At 41.9% G+C, this 23,546-nt stretch overlaps 1 protein-coding gene across 6 annotated transcripts in view; it reads right to left on the reverse strand.

The window, feature by feature from the left end:
- FARS2 (phenylalanyl-tRNA synthetase 2, mitochondrial) overlaps positions 1-23,546 on the reverse strand; it is a 391,854-nt gene that overhangs the window by 23,428 nt on the left and 344,880 nt on the right. Inside the window, exon 7 of one of the 6 annotated variants that reach the window (XM_075921298.1) lies at positions 9,628-10,627. The exons of the other annotated variants lie outside the window; for them this stretch is intronic. Within the exon in view, the coding sequence (XP_075777413.1) occupies positions 10,513-10,627 (115 nt within the window). The 3' untranslated portion in view covers positions 9,628-10,512. Of the gene's footprint in view, positions 1-9,627; positions 10,628-23,546 lie in introns of those variants that run through there. 6 annotated transcript variants of the gene reach the window in all.

Raw genomic sequence — 23,546 nt, forward strand, 5'->3', positions numbered from 1 at the left:
AAGGCATGAGTTGGGTGGAGAGGGTGCATACAGAAAAGTTCTTCATTAGTTCCCATAAAGAAGGACTAGAGGACACCAAAGGAAAGGAATGGGTAACAGGCTTCAAACTAGTAACAGAAAGTTGTTCTTCACAAAGCACAGAGTCAACCTGTGGAACTCCTTGCTGCAGGAGGCTGTGAAGGCTACAACTAGAACAGAGTTTAAAGGGAAGTGAGATCAAGTCATGGAGGTTAGGTCCATGGAGTGGTATTAGCCAGGAGTGGTGTCCCTGCCCAAGGTTTGTGGAAGGCTGGAGAGGGATGGCACGAGACAAATGGCTTGGTCACTGTCTTCAGTCCATCCCCTCCAGTGTCCCTAGTGTTGGCCGCTGTCGGCAGACAGGCTACTGGGCTAGATGGACCTTTGGTCTGACCCAGGACAGCCATTGAAAGCTCAGGGCTCAGGGTTGGGGGTCTCAGTGGACCCCCTTGATTTTCATGCACTCCTGCTCCTGGGTGGCCAGGCTGGCAGCTCTTCTGCCCTAGCCGGCCACGTTCCTGAGCCTAGTGCGGAGATCGTGGACGAGGTCCACGATGTCCACACTAGCCCAGGCGGGTGCCCGCCTCTTGCGGTCCCGGGCAAGCTCCTGGGAGCCGCCAACCTGGTCCCGGGAAGAAGGGGAGGGCTGCGGGGCATCGGGTGGGTGGCTCAATCCGTGCCAGGTGCAGGGTCTGCTGGCTGGGTGCTGGCAGGCTTGCACCTGGCACGGGCACCGTAGCCAGCCTGTGCCCCTTTAAGGGGTCCGGGGCCGGGAGGGGGGCAGACGAGTTTCCCTGGTGTTGGCCAGAGTGGCCACCAGGGAAAGCTGGGGAGGGCTAGCCTCCCACTAGTTCGAATTAAGGGTCTACACAGACCTTAATTCGAACTAGTAAGTTCGAACTAGGCTTAATCCTCGTGGAATGAGGTTTACCTAGTTCGAACTAAGCGTTCCGTTAGTTCGAATTAAGTTCGAACTAACGGAGTGCTAGTGTAGCGCCTATGAAAGTTATTTCGAACTAACATCCGTTAGTTCGAACTAACTTTGTAGTGTAGACATACCCTATGAAATCAGTGCTTCTTGCACCAGAATTCTGATGCTCCCGCTCAGGAATAAGCCCTCTCGCTCAAGAGCTCTTCCAGAAGAGTCCAGTGAAGACAGGCAACATGAATTTCTTGCGCAAGAAAGCCCTATGGTTAAAATGGCCATCAGAGCTTTCTTGCGCAAGAGAACGTCTACACTGGCATGGATGCTCTTGCGCAAAAGCACATGCCAGTGTAGATGCTCTCTTCTGGAAGAGTTTTTCCAGAAGATCTCTTTCGCAAAAGAGTTTTTGCGTGAGAACGCGCCAGTGTAGACATAGCCTTAGGGTACAGCCACACAGCAAAAAGACCAATGCCAGCAAGTCTCGGAGCTCAGGTCAATTGCTGTGGACTAGCATTAAGGGGATAAATATAGCAGTGCTGACAATTGGGCTCCAGCTGGACTCCAGGCTCCAAGATTCCTCCTTCCCCTTCCCAGGCATGAGAACAGGGCTGCAGCCCAAGTCTGAATGTCTACACTGCTATTCCCCACAAGCCCAAGTCAGCTGACCCAGGTCTGAGACTTGCTGCCACAGGTCTTTCTTTTTCCTGACTAGACATTCCCTTAGGTTAAAAAAATTCCTTTGCCTTTTTTATATAGAAATTACAGAACATTCAAAAGAATCCAGAACTATGCAGCCAAGGTATTTCCTCAGCTCCCCTAAGGACATCTCAGAGTGCTATTGGAAAGTCTATAATATGTTCATATTTATATTTTTTCCATTTGTCAGCTTACTTTTTGGGTTTCCCGTGAAAATGAGTGTGAAATTTTCCAGTGAGAATATAATTAAGGGACGTTTTCAGCTGACTTTATTTATTATTTACTGGATTTATTTTTTAAAGCTCCCTCTTTTCCTCATAAAATAAACTGTTTTTTCCCAATGGCCATTGATCTAGCTAACCAAGTTTGGTTTTGAACTACAGAAATCCCTCTCCTTTATAATATTTTCCTTTCCTGAGGACAATTCCATTTCACACAGCCAGTCACAAGAAACCGGACTTGACTGTTTCCTTGACAGTCGATGCCTCAGGAAAATGACTCAGAAGCAGTCCAGAAGCAAGGAAGACCCAGGGCCAGTAGGTTAGAGTCATTACCACTGCAAAACTGTCTACTCTTAAATATTCCTCCTGTTATGTCCTGTTTATCCACAGTTACGTAATGTCACAGTTCCTAAGAGCAGTTCTTCAGCTGGTGTAAACTGGCCTAACTCCTCTGAAGTGACAAGAGCGATGACAATTTATCCCAACTGAGGATCTGTTAAAAATCAGGTGAGGTGCTTTTAAATTTAAATCACCCCAAAATTCTCACTTCCATTGATATTCTCAGATGTGCACCCCAACCACTTCGAACAGCTATGTTCACTCCTAGTAGGCTACCTGAGATCCTCATAATAAAATGAAGAAAACTGGATGGGGAAAACTAACTGGTGTCAGCTGCTCCAAAGGGGAAAAAAAAGAATATAGATAAATGGGCAGTGTGCAGGTCTAAGGTGGCTAATGCATGCAATTTATCGCTTGGTTCAACCACTCATAACATACCACTTACTTGCCAAAACTTATTCCGTCTCATTAATTTTAGTAATTGTCAGAATTAAAAAACTGTAATGATTTGTTGTGCATGTCTGTATGACAATAATACACAGTATTACAATCTATAATGACTTTCATATATAGATCTCAAAGCACTTGACAAAGGTCAATATCATGCTCTGGATTTCACACACTGAGAAACAAAGGCACACGGGGTAAAGTGACTTTCCTAAAGTCACACTGTAGGTTAGCATACAAGCTTGAAATAGAACCCAGAACTTCTGAGTGCCCAGTCTCCTGGGTCATGCTGCCGTCTCCTTTCCCACTCAGTTGTGCTTTACCTACCTACTGTGTCTTTTTCTGTATTTATATTATAGCTCTGAGGAAGGGACTATCTTTCATTCTATGTTTGTATTGGCCTCTCATAACAGAGAATGGGGCCTCTATGCATTATTCTAATAATAAATATCTGCATATGTGTATACAGATTGAAGCTCTCTAGTCTGGCACTCTCTGATCCAGCAACATCCTGGCCCGGCATGATTTTAGTTAGCAGAATGTTCACTTACCATGGATGTGGCCAAGTTTCCTGCAGTCCCATAAAGTTTGTTTACAGCCACCAGTCCTGGCTTTCCGTCTTCTATGCCGTTATTTAGCTCTAATTTACCACCAAATGTCTTTTAAGAGCCCAGTAAGCAGTGGAAGTGTTAGTAATGCTGCTAGACTATATTGACCTCCCGTGAGTCAGTAAATTCTCTGGTTTTGACAATGGTTAGGTCCCGTGGGTGCAGAATTAGAGAGGCTGTGCCTATATTATCACGCAAATGTATATGTGCGCACGTACATGCTCAGGATTCAAGACAAGAGTTTTGTTTGTTCTACACCCAGTTTTCTGAAAATGCAGTTGTTAAGTAACAATCGGGGTGAATGGTTCTCATAAAAGATGCTAAGAGAGAGAGCCACTTCATTCATTTTTTCTTGTACTTTCATGACGATTGAAGTTACAGAATAAACTATTTTTGATGGGGCCCTGTGTTGTACCAAAAAGTATCTTAGCGGGGTCATCCTTCATAAACTCAATGATTTGAGGGAGGTGAAGTATATTGTTCCTCAAACTGGGGAATGGATCAAGGAAGACTATTAAATACAGTCCCAGGAAATGCATTTTCTCCATTAAAAAAACAAAGAACCCCCAACCCACCTCAAGCTTTGCTGTGTGATTAGTTAACTCCTAGCAGAGAATTATGGAAAGAACTTGACATTCATCATGTACTAGATGAAGCATCTTGCAGGTTATTATGTTTGGCCTCACATACCAGGATCTCTGAAAGTGAGATTACCATGAAAAGTGATGCACTATGACATGAAGAAGAAGATAGTTTGTCCTCTACTTTTCCTCAGTATAGAATTTTGTGCTACACACTTACTGCCAAACTAGAAAGACCAGTTTGTGGGGTTAAGGGTACATTTGCATGAGCTTTGTGGGAACTGAAGAGGAAATTTGAGGCTAGTGATAGGCTCATTAAGGAAAAATTTAGCTGGCATTCCTTTAAGTTAGATATGGGTCATAATCACAAAATGCTAAACTGGATCTGAACTTTCCCAAATTTGGGACATTTTTTGACTGGAGGAGAAAGGAGTTGATTTATCTCACTTTAGAGATACAGGTCTTGATTTTGATTTTATCACTGTAAATTCGGGTTCCAAAGAGGATGGAGAGAGGCTGTTTTCAGTAGTGGCAGATGGCAGAACAAGGAGCAATGGTCTCAAGTTACAGTGGGGGAGGTGTAGGTTGGAAATTAGGAAAAACTATTTCACTAGGAGGGTGGTGAAATACTGGAATGGGTTACTTAGGGAGGTGGTGGAATCTCCATCCCTAAAAGTTTTCAAGTCTCGGCCTGACAAAGCGCTGGCTGGGTTGATTTCATTGGGATTGGTTCTGCTTTGAGCAGGGGACTTGACTTGATGATTTCCTTGGTCTCTTCCTGAGGTTCCTTCTTTGATGACCTCCTGAGGCTCTATAACTCTGGGTGTGTCTAGACTACATGCCTCCTTCGACGGAGGCATGTAGATTAGCCAGATCGGAAGAGGGAAATGAAGCCGCGATTAAAATAATCGCGGCTTCATTTAAATTTAAATGGCTGCCCCGATCTGCCGATCAGCTGTTTGTCGGCAGATCGGGGGAGTCTGGACGCGATGCCCCGACAAAGTAGCCTTTCTTCATCGACACAGGTAAGCCTCGTGAAACCAGGTTTACCTGTGTCGATGAAGAAAGGCTTCTTTGTCGGGGCATCGCGTCCAGACTCCCCCGATCTGCCGACAAACAGCTGATCGGCAGATCGGGGCAGCCATTTAAATTTAAATGAAGCCGCGATTATTTTAATCGCGGCTTCATTTCCCTCTTCCGATCTGGCTAATCTACATGCCTCCGTCGAAGGAGGCATGTAGTCTAGACACACCCTCTGTGATTCTATGACTCAGCATAAATCACAAAAACACCATCTGAATCAAAAGAGTGAGACCAGTGTGTGATCAGAATCAAATTCAGGGTATGGCTAAACTACAGGACAAAAGTAGAATTAAGATATGCCACTTTTGCTAAGTTAATTGCACAGATGAAGTTGAAATAGCTTAACTCAACTTTTGGTGCTGTCTACGCTGCAGGAAGTCAAAGGAAGAACATGCTTCCTTTGACTTCTCTTACTCCTTGTGGAAGCAGGATTACCAGCATCAACTGGAGTGCCCCTCTCACCTCGAATAAGCTATCTTCACTGGTCTTCTAATTCAAATCCTGGAAGATCGACAGCGGCAGCTTCAATCTTCCTCTGGAGTGTAGACGTTCCCTCAGAGGCCAGTGACGAAGTCTAGATCCAGATGCAAACTGTCCTAACTTCACAGTGTTTGGATTTTTGTTTTTTTGTTGAGCTACATTCATTTTCATTTACTCTCAAACTGGTTGTCACAGCGGTTACTTGCTGACAGACCCATGCCAACAATTGACTAAACTCACACCAGAAGTAAATACAAGTCTCATTGTTCAAAAAGTTTACAGACAGAAAAATCAGAAAGTTTAAAACAAGGTCTAAGAAAAACAACCTTATGACCCCAAATCATAGCTTGTGTAAACTAGGGTTGCCAGGTGTCCAGTATTGATCCGGACAGTCCGGTATTTTTGCCTCCTGTATGGTAAAAAATTCAGAAAATACCGATACCTAAAATGTCCGGTATTTTCTGATTTTTTTCCTGGCCAGGAGGCGAAAATCCTGGGTTCTTACCTGGTTCTTCAGGGGAGCTGTCAGGCCCGGAGCAGGAAGACAAGATGGTGGATGACCGCCAGCAGCTGTTAGGCCAAAAAACCTTAAAGGCATTTCTTAAAGGGGCCATGCTGTCTCATCCCTTTTTTTTCTCAACAAAAATTGTTCCCTGGTGGGTTTTTTTGGGGGCGAAGGGGAGGTGTTCGGTATTTTTGGTTAAACCATCTGGCAATCCTAGTGTAAACTGATCTGTTTCTACTGAATTTAATAGAGCTGTATCTGTTTACATCAGCTGAGGAGCTGGTTGACTGTACTCAAAACAAGAATGAGGACTCCCCCGATGGGAATGTTTCTAAAATTAATCAGCAGAAGCAACTAGTCAAATCCTATTTCTATAAAATGATGATACACATGCTTGGTTGGAAAATTAACAAATGTGTGTAATTGGGCATAGACAGGGACAAGGAGATAAAATAGCTATTGGTTGGCCTAAGCTATCAAAAATGAAATTCATAATGGGGAAGAGGTTCATGCTAGTTTCTACCTATCTCTTAAGACTTATGTCAAGCGCTTAAGTGGGCCTTAAGTGATACGTATATGGGCCTATGCACTGGCGTGAATTTCATTCTATGTGAGTGAAGATCTCCAATTTTATCTGTAATGTAGATATATCTTTTCAGGATCTGCAACTGCAAAGCTCTCTCTTTCAGTATTTAATTGAATATAGCAGCAATGCATAAGAAATTACTTCCATTAAAAATGAATCTCTTCCAGATCATTGCTTTTAACTACTCTCCCATGTCTTGAAACACTGACCTCAGCTGACTGTTTGGTTTTCAGGTATTAAGTGGAGTGGCCATGGAGAGAGAGACAAAGAGAAGCCTTCCTAATAAAAAGCTACACTGTTAATCAGTCCTTTGGTGATATAATGCAATGGCTGCTCTTTAATATACAGGTAGATTGTGAGTGTGAATAGTGAAATAATCTAAATGAGGCTACTGTGAAACTCTACTATAGGATATTTTGAATAAGGATCTAGTATGCTGCTAATTGGATTCAGTGAGTTGTATAGTCATTATACTATAACACTAGGTTGCTCTGAATAGAATATGAAATCCATATTTCTAGAGACAGTGTTTTTCGTGTGATTAAAATGTAAAAGGAAATGAGCATGCATATATATGGGCTTTCAAGAATAAAAATGAATAATTAAAAATTAATTCATTGCAATTATAAAGAATCCACAATGACATTATTTTGCCATTTATCTTTTAATTACAGATGTACTGTGATTCAGATTTCATAGGCATGATATTAGCATGGATTTTTAATGTTTGGAGAAAAACAAAGCAGTTTCATTGCACGGATATTTCTGGTATGACACCATCTCAGTGTAAAATGAAGATGGGGCGAGGCATGCTGGGCACTAAATATAAATCACTTTTCTTTCACCTCTTAGGACAGTTTTGCAATCAAACTGAGATGATAAATGAGCTCAGCTTTTAATGTAAAAAGAGCCTAAATTACAAAACCACCAGCATGTATATAATTCATTCAGGAACCACTGCTCAGGTAAAAGCTCAAGGCTGAATTAGTCTGAGAACTCTATTATCTCTCACCTGGTGGAAGGGTGATTAGTGGGAGAAATATCACATTTATATTTAAAATAAAAGTTTCAAAGGTGACTTGTGTTCTTTGACAAACCAACCATCTTAAAAATGGAGAGAGATCAAGGAGTATCCCCCTTTATGATTTCCAGCTCCTATGCCTCAGCACCAAATTTATCCAGAATAATCAGTGACTGTGCTGAATCACCCTGCCATTGATCTAAAGTCTAGCACACTTAGTGTCCTTGAGGGAGGGGGCAGATCCCTCCAAACAGTTATGCCAAGGTTCTTAAATCACAGCGCCAGTGAATCCTGCATAGTCTCAAGTGTCAACTCAACTGTCAGTGGAGTACAGCAGCCAAAAAGCAGATATACTGTATAAGGAGCAGTAACAGCAGCTCACTCATCCCTCCTAGCGTGAAGGAGGAAATGCACGGCTTCATTTTTTTATAAAATGTCAGAAAATGGACAAATCGACCAACCGGGCGAGGAGAAAATGGGTATTTCACTAATAAATACCCTTCTTTATAAATTTTCTAGTAAAATGGAATGTAATGTCTTCATAGCATATAGTGTAGTTCATATAAAAGGAGTGTTTCCTTTACAGATGTCCTTGTATGGTAATAAGTGGAAAAGGCTGATGCTTACTATTAGAGTGGTACCTCATAAGCCATAGCAATGGCAAGCCTGTGATGGATAACAGCTGCAGTATCATTATGGGTAAATATTGGCTTTTTAATGACAACAGCTGTAATTCTTTGTCAAGGCTGTTCCTCTCTCATGCACTTAGAGTGCAGAAGGTAGAGACCTTAAAATACCTTGCCACTACGGGCTTCTGTTTAAAAAACTCCTCAGGGTCACAGACTTCCTGACCTTGAATGATACACTGTCACCATCCAAATGCAAAACCTCCTTTTAGGCAAGAGGAAGCACTTGGGAACTTTTCCCTGTGGGGTAACCCCAAGCTCTTAACACTCCCTTAGTAGAGAGCCTGAAAACAAACTGTAATCTAATAGCTGACCTTCAGTGGAGGCACATGAACACAGGACCCTGCTGCCTTCTAGGACATAGGAATTAAATTATAGTCTTAAAAAGATGATTTTATTAACAAAACAAAGAAGATATATTTGGTAAAGAATACTTGGTTGCTAGGTATTACAGAGTAACTAAGAAAAATTGCTACCCTGGGATTTAGTTTCAGTTATAGCATTTGGGAGTGGGGGCTAGTACAGAGGAGTTTAAACAAATTAAAAACAAAGAAAATAACCTGATCACATCTAACTAAACATTCTCTGTTCACTTAATATATACTTAGTTCCAGGGTTTGGTCTTTCCTTAGGTATAGATATTGCTAAAAAATCCATGCCTTTTTTCCTGGTTCAGTCCATCTCTCCCCCCTCCTCTAAATTCACACACAAAGGGTGCATCTACACTGCAAGGCTTAACTTGAAATAAGCTATGCAAATTGAGCTACGCCATTGCGTAGCTTATTTTGAAATAGTTTCTTTCAAAACAGGCAGTATCTACACAGCACTTATTTCGAAATAGAACACTCTTCCTCCAAATTCCCTTATTCGTCCTATAATGAGGGTTACAGGAGTCGGAGTAAGAAGTCCTTCAGCTTAACAGTATTTTGACATTATTTTGCCTGCTGTGTAGATATGGACTAAGTTATTTCGGAATAGCACTAGTTATTTTGAAATAGTGTTGCAGTATAGATGTACCCGTAGGCTACGTCTACATTGGCCCCTATTCCGTAATAGGGATGCTAATGTAGCACTTGGGAATAGGCAAATCCGCGGGGGATTTAAATATCCCCCGCGGCATTTGCATTTTCATGGCTGCCGCTTTTTTCCGGCTTGTAGATAAGCTGGAGAAAAGTGCCAGTCTGGACGCGATCCTCCGGAAAATAAGCTCTTTTCCGGAAGATCTCTTATTCCTACTTTCAAGCGTCCAGACTGGCGCTTTTCTCCGGCTTATCTACAAGCCAGAAAAAAGCGGCAGCCATGAAAATGCAAATCCCGCGGGGGATATTTAAATCCCCCGCGGATTTGCCTATTCCCAAGTGCTACATTAGCATCCCTATTACGGAATAGGGGCCAATGTAGACATAGCCAAAGGGAAAACTGAAACAGGCAAAACTTCAAAAATCTTTCCCTCTCTTCCCATTGGCTCTCCTGGCTCCCTGACAGCACTTCTGGGGGTTAACACTTTAGTTACTGAGTGCTGGGATGTCTAGAAAAGAGTAATACCGTTCCCATCCATCACATTCTGCTTTTCTCATTAGTAGATCTACAGAATGTTTACTTGATTGCTGTGTGTTTGATTTATTTCCATTAGCATTGCATAAGGGAGTAACAGATGCAAGTCAAAGGACTCATGCAAAGACTGCAGAAACTGGCCAAAGAAACTTTGGTCTCTATTTGGCAAAAGGCAAACGCTTCATGGAAAACACAGCTACATCTTATTACAAAGGCAGAGCTCCCAATAACATTTTTGGCTTTTCTCTGAGATTAATATTAAGTAGCCCTTAGATGTTGCATTCAATGACATGCATATGTTTTTAAGGAGTCCAAGGAGATATTCAGATCCTACTGTGAGATGGGAGCCATGTAAGTACCTAAACAGAGATCACTACTTTGAATCTGTCTTCAATCCTAGCAACTCTTATTCACTGCAGTGCTCCATGTTCAAAGCTGGCAGCTCACACAGATTTCTATACCATCAGAAGTGTTGTCCAATTACTAGGAAGTATATTTTACTCTACAATCATATGTTGTATGAAAATAATATGAATTCCTAACAATAAATGAATGCATTCACTAGCAAGAAGGATGGAGACCGCTCTATAGTCATAAGATTTTTTTTTCTCTAATTTACATCTACTCCTTTTGAGATCTGGCCAGCAAGTTGCCTCTAAGTTTTTCACAGTCCTAAAAATGCCCTTCATTTCGGTTGCTCTTTGCTCCAATTGTTTCTTCTCTTCACAGTCTTTTCATGTTTTGCAGGTTGGCTTTTAGTGTCTATTCCCTCTTCTGGGTGAGTGCCCGGATTTCTGATCCATATTTCATTTCTGGCAGGTCGCAGTTGTCAGATTTTTTAGAAAGAGGAATCTTAGCCTTTATGATGCAGTTCAGCCTGCCAAAGAACAAGGTTCAGCCTTGAGTCTTCTCTAGACCTCATTGCCCTGTTTCAGAATATCACCTACAAAGTTACAATGCAGTTACCTGAAGCGGCACATTGCAGACTCTTATCTGGAAGCCGTTGCTACTTCATAAGCACAAGGGACTACTACTGTAGTCTTTCCTTATAGAAGTTATAGCAACTGAAAATGATTCTATAGCAGTTACATAGAATTTAACAGAGAATTCTCTCTTTTTGTATAAGTATTTTTAAATACAATCCTATAGAATTTCATAGCAAAGTAATAATTTTAAATTAAACATTCTATACATCTTTTCCTGAGGTCTTACTTTGCTACAGTGGAACCCTTCTATTCCACTGGATGCAATATCACTCCATTTCTCAAGACCAGCATATAAATGCATAACATACACCCACACAGTTTTAAAGAGTGTAGGTGCTAAGGACAGCTTTATGGCCTGGTAGCCCAACATGCTAGTCCCCGCTCAAGGGTACCCGTGTCTTGCTATAGTAGCTGTGTCAGAGAAAGAAACACATGGTTTAGAGGTTAAAGGACAGGCAGGGCTTACCAGCCAGAGCTCTCTGGAGCAGAGGTCTGATAATATATTCAGACCCATGAGCCCTGGTGTGCTCAGCAGAGCTGAAGCCCTAAGACTCCCCCACCCCCCACTAAGCAGCTGAAACCCGGAGTCCTAAATGGCATGGGGGTAGTACGGTACGGTGGAGGCTCTGGGAAATTTAAGCACTGAGTTCACACCTAGAAATTTGGAAGTCTATTGCTCATAAATACTGGTTGAATCATCTTGAACACGTAACTTTATCTCCCTGTGACTCAGTGGGGATAAAGGTACTTATTATCCAATTGGATGCCTTGCTGGAACCGTAAGCATAAGTAACAGTATGAACCAAAGGCTGTGAACCAGAGTAGGCCCAGTCTTGACAAAATAGCAATACACCACATACTAGCTACCATGGAATAAGCACGTTCCTGACTGCAGAAAATGGTACAGGAACACAGAGATCTCTCAAGTAACTACATAAATACATTTCTAAGAGATGGTATAAGAACACACTGAGTCCCTGTAAAGAAAAGGAATGGACGATAGGAAAATAGACAAAGATGTTTTGTTTGAACTAGCAGGCTCAAGGTAGAAGGGTGTCTTAACACTGTGTCATTTGAGTGTCATATGTAACTTCTTTGTATCAAAGGAGAAGTCATAGGAGGGACCTCTTTGTACTTGCCAAGAGGACACCATTGTCATGGGCATACATGTGTTAGTGTACCTGTAACTCCTTTGGAGCATTATAAGCATGCCTTGCCATTGATAAACCTGGCTGAGCACCTCTGCCACTAAACCAAATTTGTGGGCTTTCTTATGATAATACCAAGATCTGCTGAATCAGTAAGCTGCAGTCTCTACTCAAGCAGCTGACAACGGTACCAAAAACAGGTGGACTGAGCAGCCATAAGAACTTACCAACCTTAACATCTGTCCGAAGCAGTGCCACCACCCAGCACACAGATACTGAAAGCCTTAAAAAGCCTTAAAAAACTAGTGCATCTAAAAAGCTTTGAGATCCTAAGGAATGAACTAAGGTCTTTCAAACACTTAACGCTAACTTTATACATGTGAGCAGTCCTATCACAGCATTTTTGCAGGACAGGTTTCTAAGGCTAAATGAGATTTAATAATTATTATTACTATTATACTGCACAGTGTTCCAAAATTAATTTGGGTGGTACGGAGGTAACAGTATATGCTGGAATAAAATTTCTATTGTGAATCCTGAAAACTAAGAATAGTAAAATCTTGTCTATAAATGTTTTATACTATATTTATTGAAGTCATATGTTATATACTTAGTCTTTCCTTAATAAAATATTTCAATAAAGAGAAAGCAATTTCCAGTCCATTGTGGAACTTATGAGCAGGATAAATGCGTAGTTTATTGGACCATAGGGAAGAGACTATGTAGTTGATCTGTCATCCTCTGTCAAACCTTAACAGGTAAGTATAGCTTGTCCACTTTGATCTATCACAGTTATGATGCTGAGTAGAGCAGTCAGGCCAATGACAAACATTATTATTTTAAACTGCAACCTTTGATGTGACAACATCTGTAAAGGTTAAGGGCAAAAATGATAAAGTACTAATCAACTGTCCTGTACTAGTGATACAAAACCGATGGTGTCCAAAGTGAAGTTAAAGAGCTGCTGTGTGACCTCAGTGCAGGATATTCCACAAAGAGGTGGGGGATCTGGAATTTGTATTAGAAGACATCACAGCCTCTGCCTTGGCACTCATAAGGGCTATGAAGATTGCACTGTTAGGGCCCAATGTGGCAATCTACTGAGAGTTATCAGACTTCAGTGGAAGTTGAGGAAATCACCATTTCAAAGACAGGGCTCATAAGAGTGAATTATATTTTAGAGTATGACATTTTTTACCTATTTGCCTCTGGCTTGAGTTTCAGATTTAGAGCCAAATCTTGAAATTCTTACTCTGTCCTTAAAGGCAAGGTCAAATAGCTTTGATTGAGTGAGTACATCAGGTTTTGTCCTATGAACAATTTTCAATGTGTGCTATTGGAATATACTTGATGCAGCTTCTTTTTTCAACTACATGGAAACAGATTTATTTTTTCCTGACCCATACAATCTGAAAATTACCCTTAGAAAGAATTCACCTATGAATGAGACACCAGCTTTAGAAAACTGACAATGACTATATCTCTTATACAGTATCATATTTTGTTCCTTGCTATCATCCCCTCTTAGAATGTTTTGTTCACTCTCTGAAATACCTCTAAAATTTGGGATTAACAAAAATGGACTGATGATAAAATGGATGAATCAGCGCACCTTAGAACAGACATTCTGGAAGCAAAACTGCTACCGTTCCTCTTATAATTACAAAATCACTGGCTAACATGAGTTGAGGTTTGTGGATGATTTGACAGTTCATTTACTTGAAAGCATGAGAGACGGAGTCCTCAGGGAGCCTTTTACAGACGTGTTTCTTGTTAGAAATGCAGAAATCACCAAACCACCACTCACCTGAGCAAACAACAGGACTACAATGTGTCCCTGGGATGTGGCACTTACTAGCAGATGAAAGAGTGGCAGACTGCTGTGCTGTCCCAGGATTTGCACAGCAATGTTCCCTTTAAACTTTTCCATCCATGTGCAGATTTTTTCCATCCAGGTGCAGAATTTATTTTACATGCACCGAGAGGTGTATGGATATGCACCACCAGTAGAAACCAAACACCTCGCTGTGGGTGCTCTGCTAATCTGCCAGGTGGCATTGGAATCTCTGTTGAGTGGCCACACAAGTGCACAGCTTACAGGGAACGCTGCAGCACAGAAAAGAAACTGTTGCTTCTTTGCAGCTCCCTTGTTGTTGACCTATGCCCGTATGCTACCCCCAGTGTGCTAGATCAGTTGTGGCAAGATTTTGCCCATTCCTCTCCATCTTTGAAGGTGTGTGTGTTGGGGTGGGGGGTGGTGGTGTAGTGGAATTTGCCCCTTGCTCGAAAAAGATAAGGAACTAGCCTAACAGTAATTAGGGGCCCACTAGCTTGTGAGCAAGAATGAAGCTGTATTTCACATTTTCTAACTTGTGACAGGCACAAGCAGGCAGAGTAAAACCGCACATAGGCATAAGATAAGAGTACCCCTCCCCAATTACTGGAATGTCAATCGTGAACGTTAGAAATAATGTATTGCTGTGCTTTAACCAATGAAATGTAAAATCCAATCAAACTGTTATTCATGTATCCGATAAAAGGCTATGCACAGAGCGGCACGGGGTCGCTCCTTGCTATTTTTTGCTGTAAAGCTCAAGGGGATGACCATCAGCGCTGATTAATAAAAGTCTGGTAAATCCTCCTTCGGGCATCCGTGTCATTCTGTTACACCGGTTTGAGTCCGGTGCGGTTACAGTGGGGGGGGAGGAAGACAGGCTATGCCTACATTGCACTATTAATTTGAGTGATTCACACCTGGGGTGCTAGCATTCTTGTAGCAAAACTGATAATACAAATAAAACATGATAATATTTTTGTTGATTCTGCTCTCTCCTGTGTTTGAGGACATATTGCCTGGTTCTTTGTGCTGAGATAGCCAAAGATTCCTTCCCACTCAAATGTGGGAGAACTTTTCTGTCCTTGTGAGGGGCACTCTAGCAAGGGTATTACAGGACTATCTGCACTCGAGTGATTAGCCCTGTGTTCTCTCTGCAACATGGATAAGTTCCAACTTGAGTTAAGGTAGAGCCTGGGCTCTAATCTACCCCCTTCCAGCTGGGTCACCTTTTAAAGCACCTCTAAACACAATCTGGATAAGAGCCCAAGGTAAATGTGCAGTGTAGACATACCTGGAGTGAGTTAGCAGCACCTCTGATGGTGTGTCTTTACTGCAGCATTAACTCAGGCTCTAACCTCATTTTAGCCAAATCCTCCTACTATCCAAACATAAAAATATTTGACTCAGGGTACGTCTAGACTACAATCCTCTTTCGAAAGAGGCTTTTTCAAAAGAATCTTTCGAAAAAGCCTCTTTTGAAAGAGAGCGTCTAGACTGCAAACTCTTCTTTCGAAAAAGTGAGCCGCTTTTTCGAAAGAGAGCACCCAGGCAGTCTGGATGCTCTCTTTCGAAAAAGTCCTGTTTGCATTCAAGAACGCCTTTTTTCGAAAGAGCACTTTCGAAAAAAGGCATTCCTCCTCGTGAAATGAGGAGTACCGCTGTCGAAAGAAAAGCCATGTTCTTTCAATTTAATTTCAAAAGAACGCGGCTGTAGTCTAGACACAGCCCCAGTGACGGAGGTGCTTTGATGATGGTCTCGATTGCTGGGGGATGTACCCTTGTGCTTGAGCTCTGTTTTATCTTGGGCTGGAATCTGCTCACTTTGGGTACAGATGAAGGCTGAAACCCAGGTTACTCAACTTGGATGCTGATAGTCCTCCAGTGCCTTCCCACAATTCTGCAAGGTAGTATATTCCTAGTCTTCTCCATTCTTTTGCAACAGAAATCACCTACAAGTTTACATATACCCATTCATAGGCCTGCCAACAAAAGTGTTGAGGGGGCAGCAAAGGAGGCAGTTGCCCCAGGATCCAGCCTGGGGCTCCCAGCTGCTGCTACTACTGCAGGGCCAGTGGTGGCCAGAGCTCCAGGCCCTCTAAAATGCCACTGGAGCACCAGGCAGCGCACTCCAGGCAACTCTGAGGACTAGGAGGGGCCAACATGGCATGCTCCGGGCAACACTGAGGGCTGGCTGCCCCGGACCCACCCCTTTGTCAGTGGCTCCATTCTTCATCCCACATTGCCCAGGCACCAGTCCAGTCTGCCTGCCTTCCCATTCAACATTTAAGCCTCATTCCAATGAGGCTGGCTATAGTTCTACAAAGCGCATCAGACATATGGAGAGTAGAGATTCCTGTTCTCCCTAGTGGGGTGGGGCTTCAGGTAGATGATAGGGAAGTGGATGACTTGGTTCACATGGAATTCTGAGATCACGTTATGACTGAAATTAGACTATAACCTTCAAAACATGTTATCTCCATGGAAAACAGTATATGACTACTCAACTGGCTGGGGTGATTGCAACTAGAAAGCCAATGTTCATAGAAAGATAAAGTGAAGGGTTTTGAACCAGACAGTCCAGTATTTGAGCTTTCTGTCCAGGAAACAAATTGAGAAAATACCAGATATATCAGTGTCCGGTATTTTCTAATTTAGTAAGTTTTATTATTATCATGAGTATCAGTACGTAGTCGCGTACTGCCTGGCTGGTAGATATGCTCACACTGCGTGAGTGTGTCTACCAGCCAGGCAGTATGCAACTACACAGCAAAGAGGAGGGGGGCAGGAGTGGGGTGGGATGGAATCCCCAGGGCTGGACTCAACCGTACACAAGACAGACAGCGCCCCAGGATCTGCGTGCACCCGGGCCAGCCCTGCCCTCCCCAGCCGGTCCCCCCCCCCACGACCTCCTCCTGGCCAGCCCCACTCCCTGCTGTCAGGTTCTCCCCTCCCCCCCCGCTAGCCCCGGTCCCCCTAACCTCTTCCCGGCCAGCCCTGCTTCCTACCGGCCGGTTTCCCCACCCGCCCGATCTCCACTGGCCAGCCCTACTCCCCTACCCGCTCCTGGCCAGCCCTGCTTCCCGCCAGCCATTCCCACCGCCCCTCCCCCAATCTCCCCTGCCAGCCCCTCTCCCCTTGACCTCCTCCCAGCCACTACCCCCGCCAATCTGAGATCAAGTGTGTCCGGTATTTATTTGAAATCATCTGGTAACCCTAGTGAAGGAACATGAGGGAAAAGGTTCAAATGAGGAATCTGCTAATGCAAATAGGATTAGACCGAAAATACTTCACCACCACATCAGAATTCGTTTCAGTACAGGAAGGAAGGATTTTCCCTTGAAAAACCTCAATGTAACTGGATGGGCAAAGATAGTACAGTTATCATGGGGAAATGGGGTGAAAAGTGCTAATAGCTCCCAAGTCCACTAATAAGAAATGGAGGACAACCCCAATATTTTCAGAGAGAGGAGACTGTTTAGAATAGTTGGCATCTTGGTTTTAATCAGGGTTGTAAATTGTGTGATATTCTGTGTTATTGTGTACATTTTTCCCAAGGTGCACCTGTGCATCTGGAATATCTTAAACAGTTCTGCAGCAGGCACTGTGCTTTGTGGTCACAGATGAAGGGGCCAGGTTTGTTCAGAAAAAGCATACAAAATATTAAAGGATTAATAAAGTTTTTTTCAAAAAGATGAATAAAGATTCTTTCCAAAATTTCCATTTAAATGTATGTAGTCTGTTTTTTTAAAAAAGGAAGCCGTTTACACTATGTTCAGGCTCAAAATATCTAACCTGCACTTTGAGACAGTAACGGTATGGCTACACTAGCCACCCTACTTCGAACTAGGGTGGCTAATGTAGTCATTCGAACTTGCAGATGAAGCCCGGGAGTTAAATATCCTGGGCTTCATTTGCATGTTCCCAGGCGCCGCCATTTTTAAATGCCCGGTAGCTCGAACTACCTGCCCGCGGCTACACGCGGCACGGGCTAGGTAGTTCGAATTAACACTCTTAATTCGAACTACCATTACTCCTCCTGCAATTTAAATCCCGGGCTTCATTTGCAAGTTCAAATGACTACATTAGCCACCCTAGTTCGAACTAGGATGGCTAGTGTAGCCATACCCTAAGCTACTTGAGTTACACCTGATACCACCAAAATGCACATGGGCTATCTAGGGGTATCACAGGCTTTGTCAAGCATTCCAGCTGAAGTAGGCTGTTTAATGAAGCATAGAAGGAAAATATATTTTAGAGGCAATACAAGACTGTGCTCACATTTAAAGCATGAATTTGCCTATCCAGATTCAGCTACACAGCAGATTTTAATTTCATGGATCAGAGAAGGGGGAATTGTTTGTCAGATGAATCTCCAGAAAAAATTGCTTATGGGAATGTATGTTTGTGTGTGAAAGTTCTTGACTATTTTTGGGAAAAGGGTGGCCCCTGAAGGTTTCAAACATCTGTTCCAATGGGCTGCTCTGGAGATTTTTTATCTTTGGTTTACCAGATGAGAAGTCAGTGCAGATAGCACTGCGCAGGTTTGCCTTCCACTAGGACTACTATCTTTGTTGAAAAAGGCAGATACTGAACACATTGCATCATTCTAATTTCTCTGAAGACATGGGTTTAAACTATAACAGGATGACACAAAGGCAGATATTTTAGACAGCTCCTCCATGTTCCTAATTAAGTGACCTTTGTTGAAGGCATAAATAAAAAACTGAGAGCCCAATCCTTCAAAGTGATCCTTCACTCTCAGCTGCTATCTGTTAGCACCTACCAACATTCGGCATGAAAGAATGATTCAAACAAAAAACCTATTGGGGGGTGGAATTAAAACTGGGAAAGGAAAGATACACTGTGAGTCTGTGTCCAATACTTGTGTGAGCATTTCCTTCTACATGTGCTCTGTATCTCAAGGTTATTTTATTGTATTTTACAATGCCCTTGCCTGTTTAGCTGCATGACAGAATAAATGGTCTATAAAATCCACAGTAACTGCTGATAGCCATATGTACTATAAAGGGAGAAATTTCCTGCTGTTTTTGAATTCTACATTCTGAAGATGTACAACAGAAATCACTATTTATTTTGGAGTGGGAACTAACTTAATACTGAAGAAATACAATCAAACCCAGTCAGAAATACTCCACACTTTTCTTCTGGAAAAAAAAAAGAATAAACAAAATCTACATACATGAAGGTTATATATGTACAAAGTTAGGATTTCTAGTAAGCACTCAGACTCCTTATTCACAATTCAAATTTTCTGACTGCTTTGATGTAAATCTACTTGACCTTATGCATGCCTACACCAGGACTCAGTAATCAACCGAGATAATTATTTGATGGTGGAGGAGAAAGATAAGGAGACAGTCAGTAAATTATAACAACATTAATTAAAAGGTTTATTAATACCAATATTGAAGCACCTGTAACAAAAATAATGTTTAAAAACCATTTTGTAGGTACAATGACCAGATATTATGTCATTTTTAAGGTATTGATTTGATTCTTGTTTTCTGCATAATGAAAGTATTTATGTTTATTTTTGTCATACACTAAGAAACAGAAATTACATTTCCACCATGTGTAGGTTTCCTGTAAAGATGTGCAAGAAAACAATGTTTTCGGGGAATACTTGAAATTTATTTCAACTGTGCATGCTCTACTCAGTCAGAACTTGATTCCTAAGTCTGCTGTTCATCTTTAGCTTTTTTTGAGGTCAGTGGGAGCTGAGGACACTCACAAACCCCCAGGATCATATCGCTTCTTGAGTTTGGAAAACTGCTGAGAAAACTGACCTATCCAGGTACATCTTTCTTTTTACTATAAAGATTGATGATAATAAAAAACTAATGATTTTTTACTTGCCAATCAAAAAAATAATTCATGGTGGACCAGCAGCACTTTGCAAAGCTGCAGTACATTTTTAGTGACTCCAATTAGAAATTAGAATTTCTATTTCGAATAGACTTGTTGATTTGTTAACGTTTCAAGCTAAACAGGAGAAAATCCCCTTTTAAGGAAAATGGTAAAGACTGTAAGGGTATGTCTATACTGCATTCCTTTTTCAAGAGAGGAATGCAAATGCAGCTGAACAACATTGCAAATGAAGCATGGATTTGAATTTCCCGCGCTTCATTTGCATAATCGCATCCGGGAGCTATTTTTAAATACCCTGTTTCGAAAAAAGAAACGCTGTGTAGATGAGGTTATTTTAAAAGAAGGGTTTTCCTTTGAAATAACCACGTCTAGACAGCGTTTCTTTTTTCAAAATACAGTATTTTGAAAAAGCGGCCGGACGCGATTATGCAAATGAAGCATGGGGAATTCAAATCCGTGCTTCATTTGCAATGTTGCTCAGCTGCATTTGCATCCCTCTCTCGAAAGAGGAATGCAGTGTAGGCATACCCTAAATTGCATTTAATTAGAGTAACTGGCTTAACTAATTATGCACAAATATCCTTCTAATGAGGTTAGTGTTTATGAAAAAGAAATCTAACCAAAATCAGATAAAAATCACTATTTTTTGGTAATTTTGCTTCCATTTTATCTTTTATTGGGGGGGGGGGGAGAAGGAGATCTTTCCTCTCGAACCCTTTTGTGAGTACTGAAAATGCAGCATAATAGCACATTAAAAAAAAGGCAACTTCAAAATGTCAGTGCTATTTTCAGAAGCATCTTATTGCTGAATTGCTGAATGAAGTAGAAATTCTGGCTTTATGAATGCTCCAGATGGACCAAGGGGAAACCCGCAACAGGAAACTGAACTTTCATCTACAAAGGAAGTCAACTGGAAACTTTATCTTAGTAATTAAATGAGAGAAAGTAGCCTGTGATCTGAAGGAGATAAAGGTGTTACTGAAGACTTTTAGAACTCCTTTATTCTTATTCTACTTGTGTCAGTGTGCTTTGTGCCTGTATGCAGTCCGTCCCTTAGGAAGAGAAAGCTCTGGTGTGTCATGCCCTTGATGATATTCTGCTTCTATAAGGAAATGACAAGGATTCCTTTCAGCAAAATATAAAAAAATGAAGGTTGAGCTATTCCCCTGTGAGATGGCAATGTGCCATCAGCAGTGGAAACTGAAGCTGGGGTCTATAGACCTTACTTTGAAGTTCAACAGCCTGAAGTAAAAGATCTCATGCTCTTTTAGCCAAGACTGTAGCAGGCTCATCAATCTCTAGGTGGCTTTAGACACCACCAGAGGGAAACAGAGCCTCACCATGTGGGCATGACATAACTTGTGATGTGGCCCACTTAGTATCACGGAGCGAGGGGAGACTGTGCCTAAACCAAGTGCAAGCAGTTACAAAAAGATCATCCCTGTGGAAGGGGTGGGATTACTCAGTAGCACAGAGATGATACTCTGATTTTTATGATGCCAGAATAGGGGGTATGAGTTGGGGAGAAAGAGGCATAGTTAGGGGTTCCTTATGTCCTTGTCCTCCCTGGATGCAATCACAGCTCCCTTTGATCTATCAACTGATGAACTAACACAGTCCCTGGAGGCAGCTCTAACTTGCATGCAGGAGACATGCCCAGCATACAACTAGCCCAGGATTTCACAAAAAGCCCAGAAGTGACTTCTAACCACTTCAGCATGTAGCCACACCCACACCCCTCCTCCAGTGAGGCATTGTATTATGTCCTCTGGCTGCAGAAGATCAGGTTCAATATGGTAAACTAATGAGCTTCACATTTATCTGTTAGGTCACATGTGTCACAGGGCTACAATCTACACATTTGGTCTTAAATATGTATCTTAAACCCACAGTGTAGGTGGATAAATGTAATGTGTGTCACAAGGCTACTTTGAAAATATATATCCAATATATCTAAAATGTAACATCTCCAGAACAGTTTTGAATCCTACATTTTATTATAGACCTGTCAACTATATACGAAGAGTCCTGTGCATTTTGTGACTGTAGAATTTGCCATGGGATTTCCCTCTTGCTGCAGAATTATGGCCCAGAACCTCAGCTTTCATGTTACAGATGTTAAGTTTCTAGCCCTAGTGAATATGAAGATAATGTCAAAAGTGTGAGATGAGTGGGAACAGATGTCCAAGTCCATAAAGCTTGAAACAATGGCTCTGGAAGGTAAATTACCCCAGTCATCTCACCAGAGTTTCATGGATTTTGTGATTGTGCAACCATGGAATCTGGCATTTGCCCAAGATATTACAGAATTCAACATTTTTGTTGCACAATTCATATTCTCTACTACTCACCATATTTGTAGGCGTGCTTGAAAGTGGGTGGATGAAAATGAAGATTATTTAATGTTAATAACATGCTAATTACATGATATTCATATACACATGTTATGCCACATTGTAAGGAGGCACTGCAGGTTGTAGATGATAGCAAATAAAGGCTTAATTTTGCCTTTAACTTCAAAGATTGATGCACATATGTATGTATCTGGTGCTAATATTCAGCCTATAGAACACATACCATTGTTTGCTGTGAAACAATGGGTATCATAAAGCTCTCACTCCAGATTAGGACAGCATGACATCTGAGAGTCTTAGCTTCTTTCAATCTGTATCACAATCTACACCCTACTGTTTTTTCACAGAGGCTTTTCTTTTCATTAATCTTTGGCTCTATATTTTGTACTTACAGAGTAGAACATACCACTGTAATTTTCCACTCATGTAACTTCTACTCATCAAACAGCTTTTAATTCAACATAAAAATAACCTGTTCTTAAACTATCCAAGCCCAATTAATCCCTTGTGTAATGCCAATGAGCACTGTAGAGTTACACCAGAGATGATCTTGGCGCTCTCAGATTAATTCCAGCCAAGAAGAACTGTCTTCTTCTTTGATCTGGAGGTTAATCATCTGCAAATCAGTTAAAATTAATATTTCATTATTCTAAAGAAAGAAACTCTGATAGCATATGTGATATATTGGAATTATATCTGATTTGCTGATCTAATAAAATGTAGAACTGTAAGAACACAGGAACTAGCAAAATGGATAAGACCAATAGTCCATCTAGTCCAGTATTCTATCTCAGACAGTGACTCATACAAATTCATTCAGGGAAGGTCCACAAACCCTTTTAAAGGACAAGTATGCAATATCTTGCCTCTGGGGGAAGTTTCTTCCTCACTTTCATCTGTGAGGGTATGTCTACCCTCAGGGGCAGATGACCGTTTTGCGGGGCCCCGGGCAGCATAATTCCGCGGGGCCCCCCTTTGCCACGGTGCATGCGCCGTGACGCCATGCGCAGCGGTGCCACGGCGCATGCACGGGACTTTCTGAAGCGCGGGGCCCAGGGCCACCACCCCATTCACCCTGCCCTATATCCGCCCCTGTCTACACTTTCTCCCTAGTTCAAACTAGGGATACAAATGTAGGCGACCAAAATTGCTAAAGAAGTGGGGATTTAAATATCCCGTACTTCATTAGCATGATCTTGCCGGCTGATTACTCCGCTCAACAGCCGTTTTGAAAGTGAAAGTGCACGCCGGGACGTGTTCGTTCGAACCAAGGGGTTTGGTTCAAATTAATGCGTCCTGGTGTGCACTTTCACTTTCAAAACAGCTGTTGAACTGAGTAACGTGCCAGCGAGATCATGCTAATGAAGTGCAGGATATTTAAATCCCCACTTAATTAGCAATTTCGGTCGCCTACATTTGCATCCTTTTCAAACTTGGGACTAAGTGTAGACGTACCCTTAGTGACTGGATTTGTGTCCTGAAGGACAAAGATTGGTATTTATTCAAACATGAATTTAATCTCAAAAATCCATGGAGCTCCTTGGCTCAATAAATATCTTGAGTCAGTAATTATTTATGTTTT

The sequence above is a fragment of the Pelodiscus sinensis genome, chromosome 2 (genome assembly GCF_049634645.1).
Source record: "Pelodiscus sinensis isolate JC-2024 chromosome 2, ASM4963464v1, whole genome shotgun sequence".
In the NCBI taxonomy this organism is placed as follows: domain Eukaryota; kingdom Metazoa; phylum Chordata; order Testudines; family Trionychidae; genus Pelodiscus; species Pelodiscus sinensis.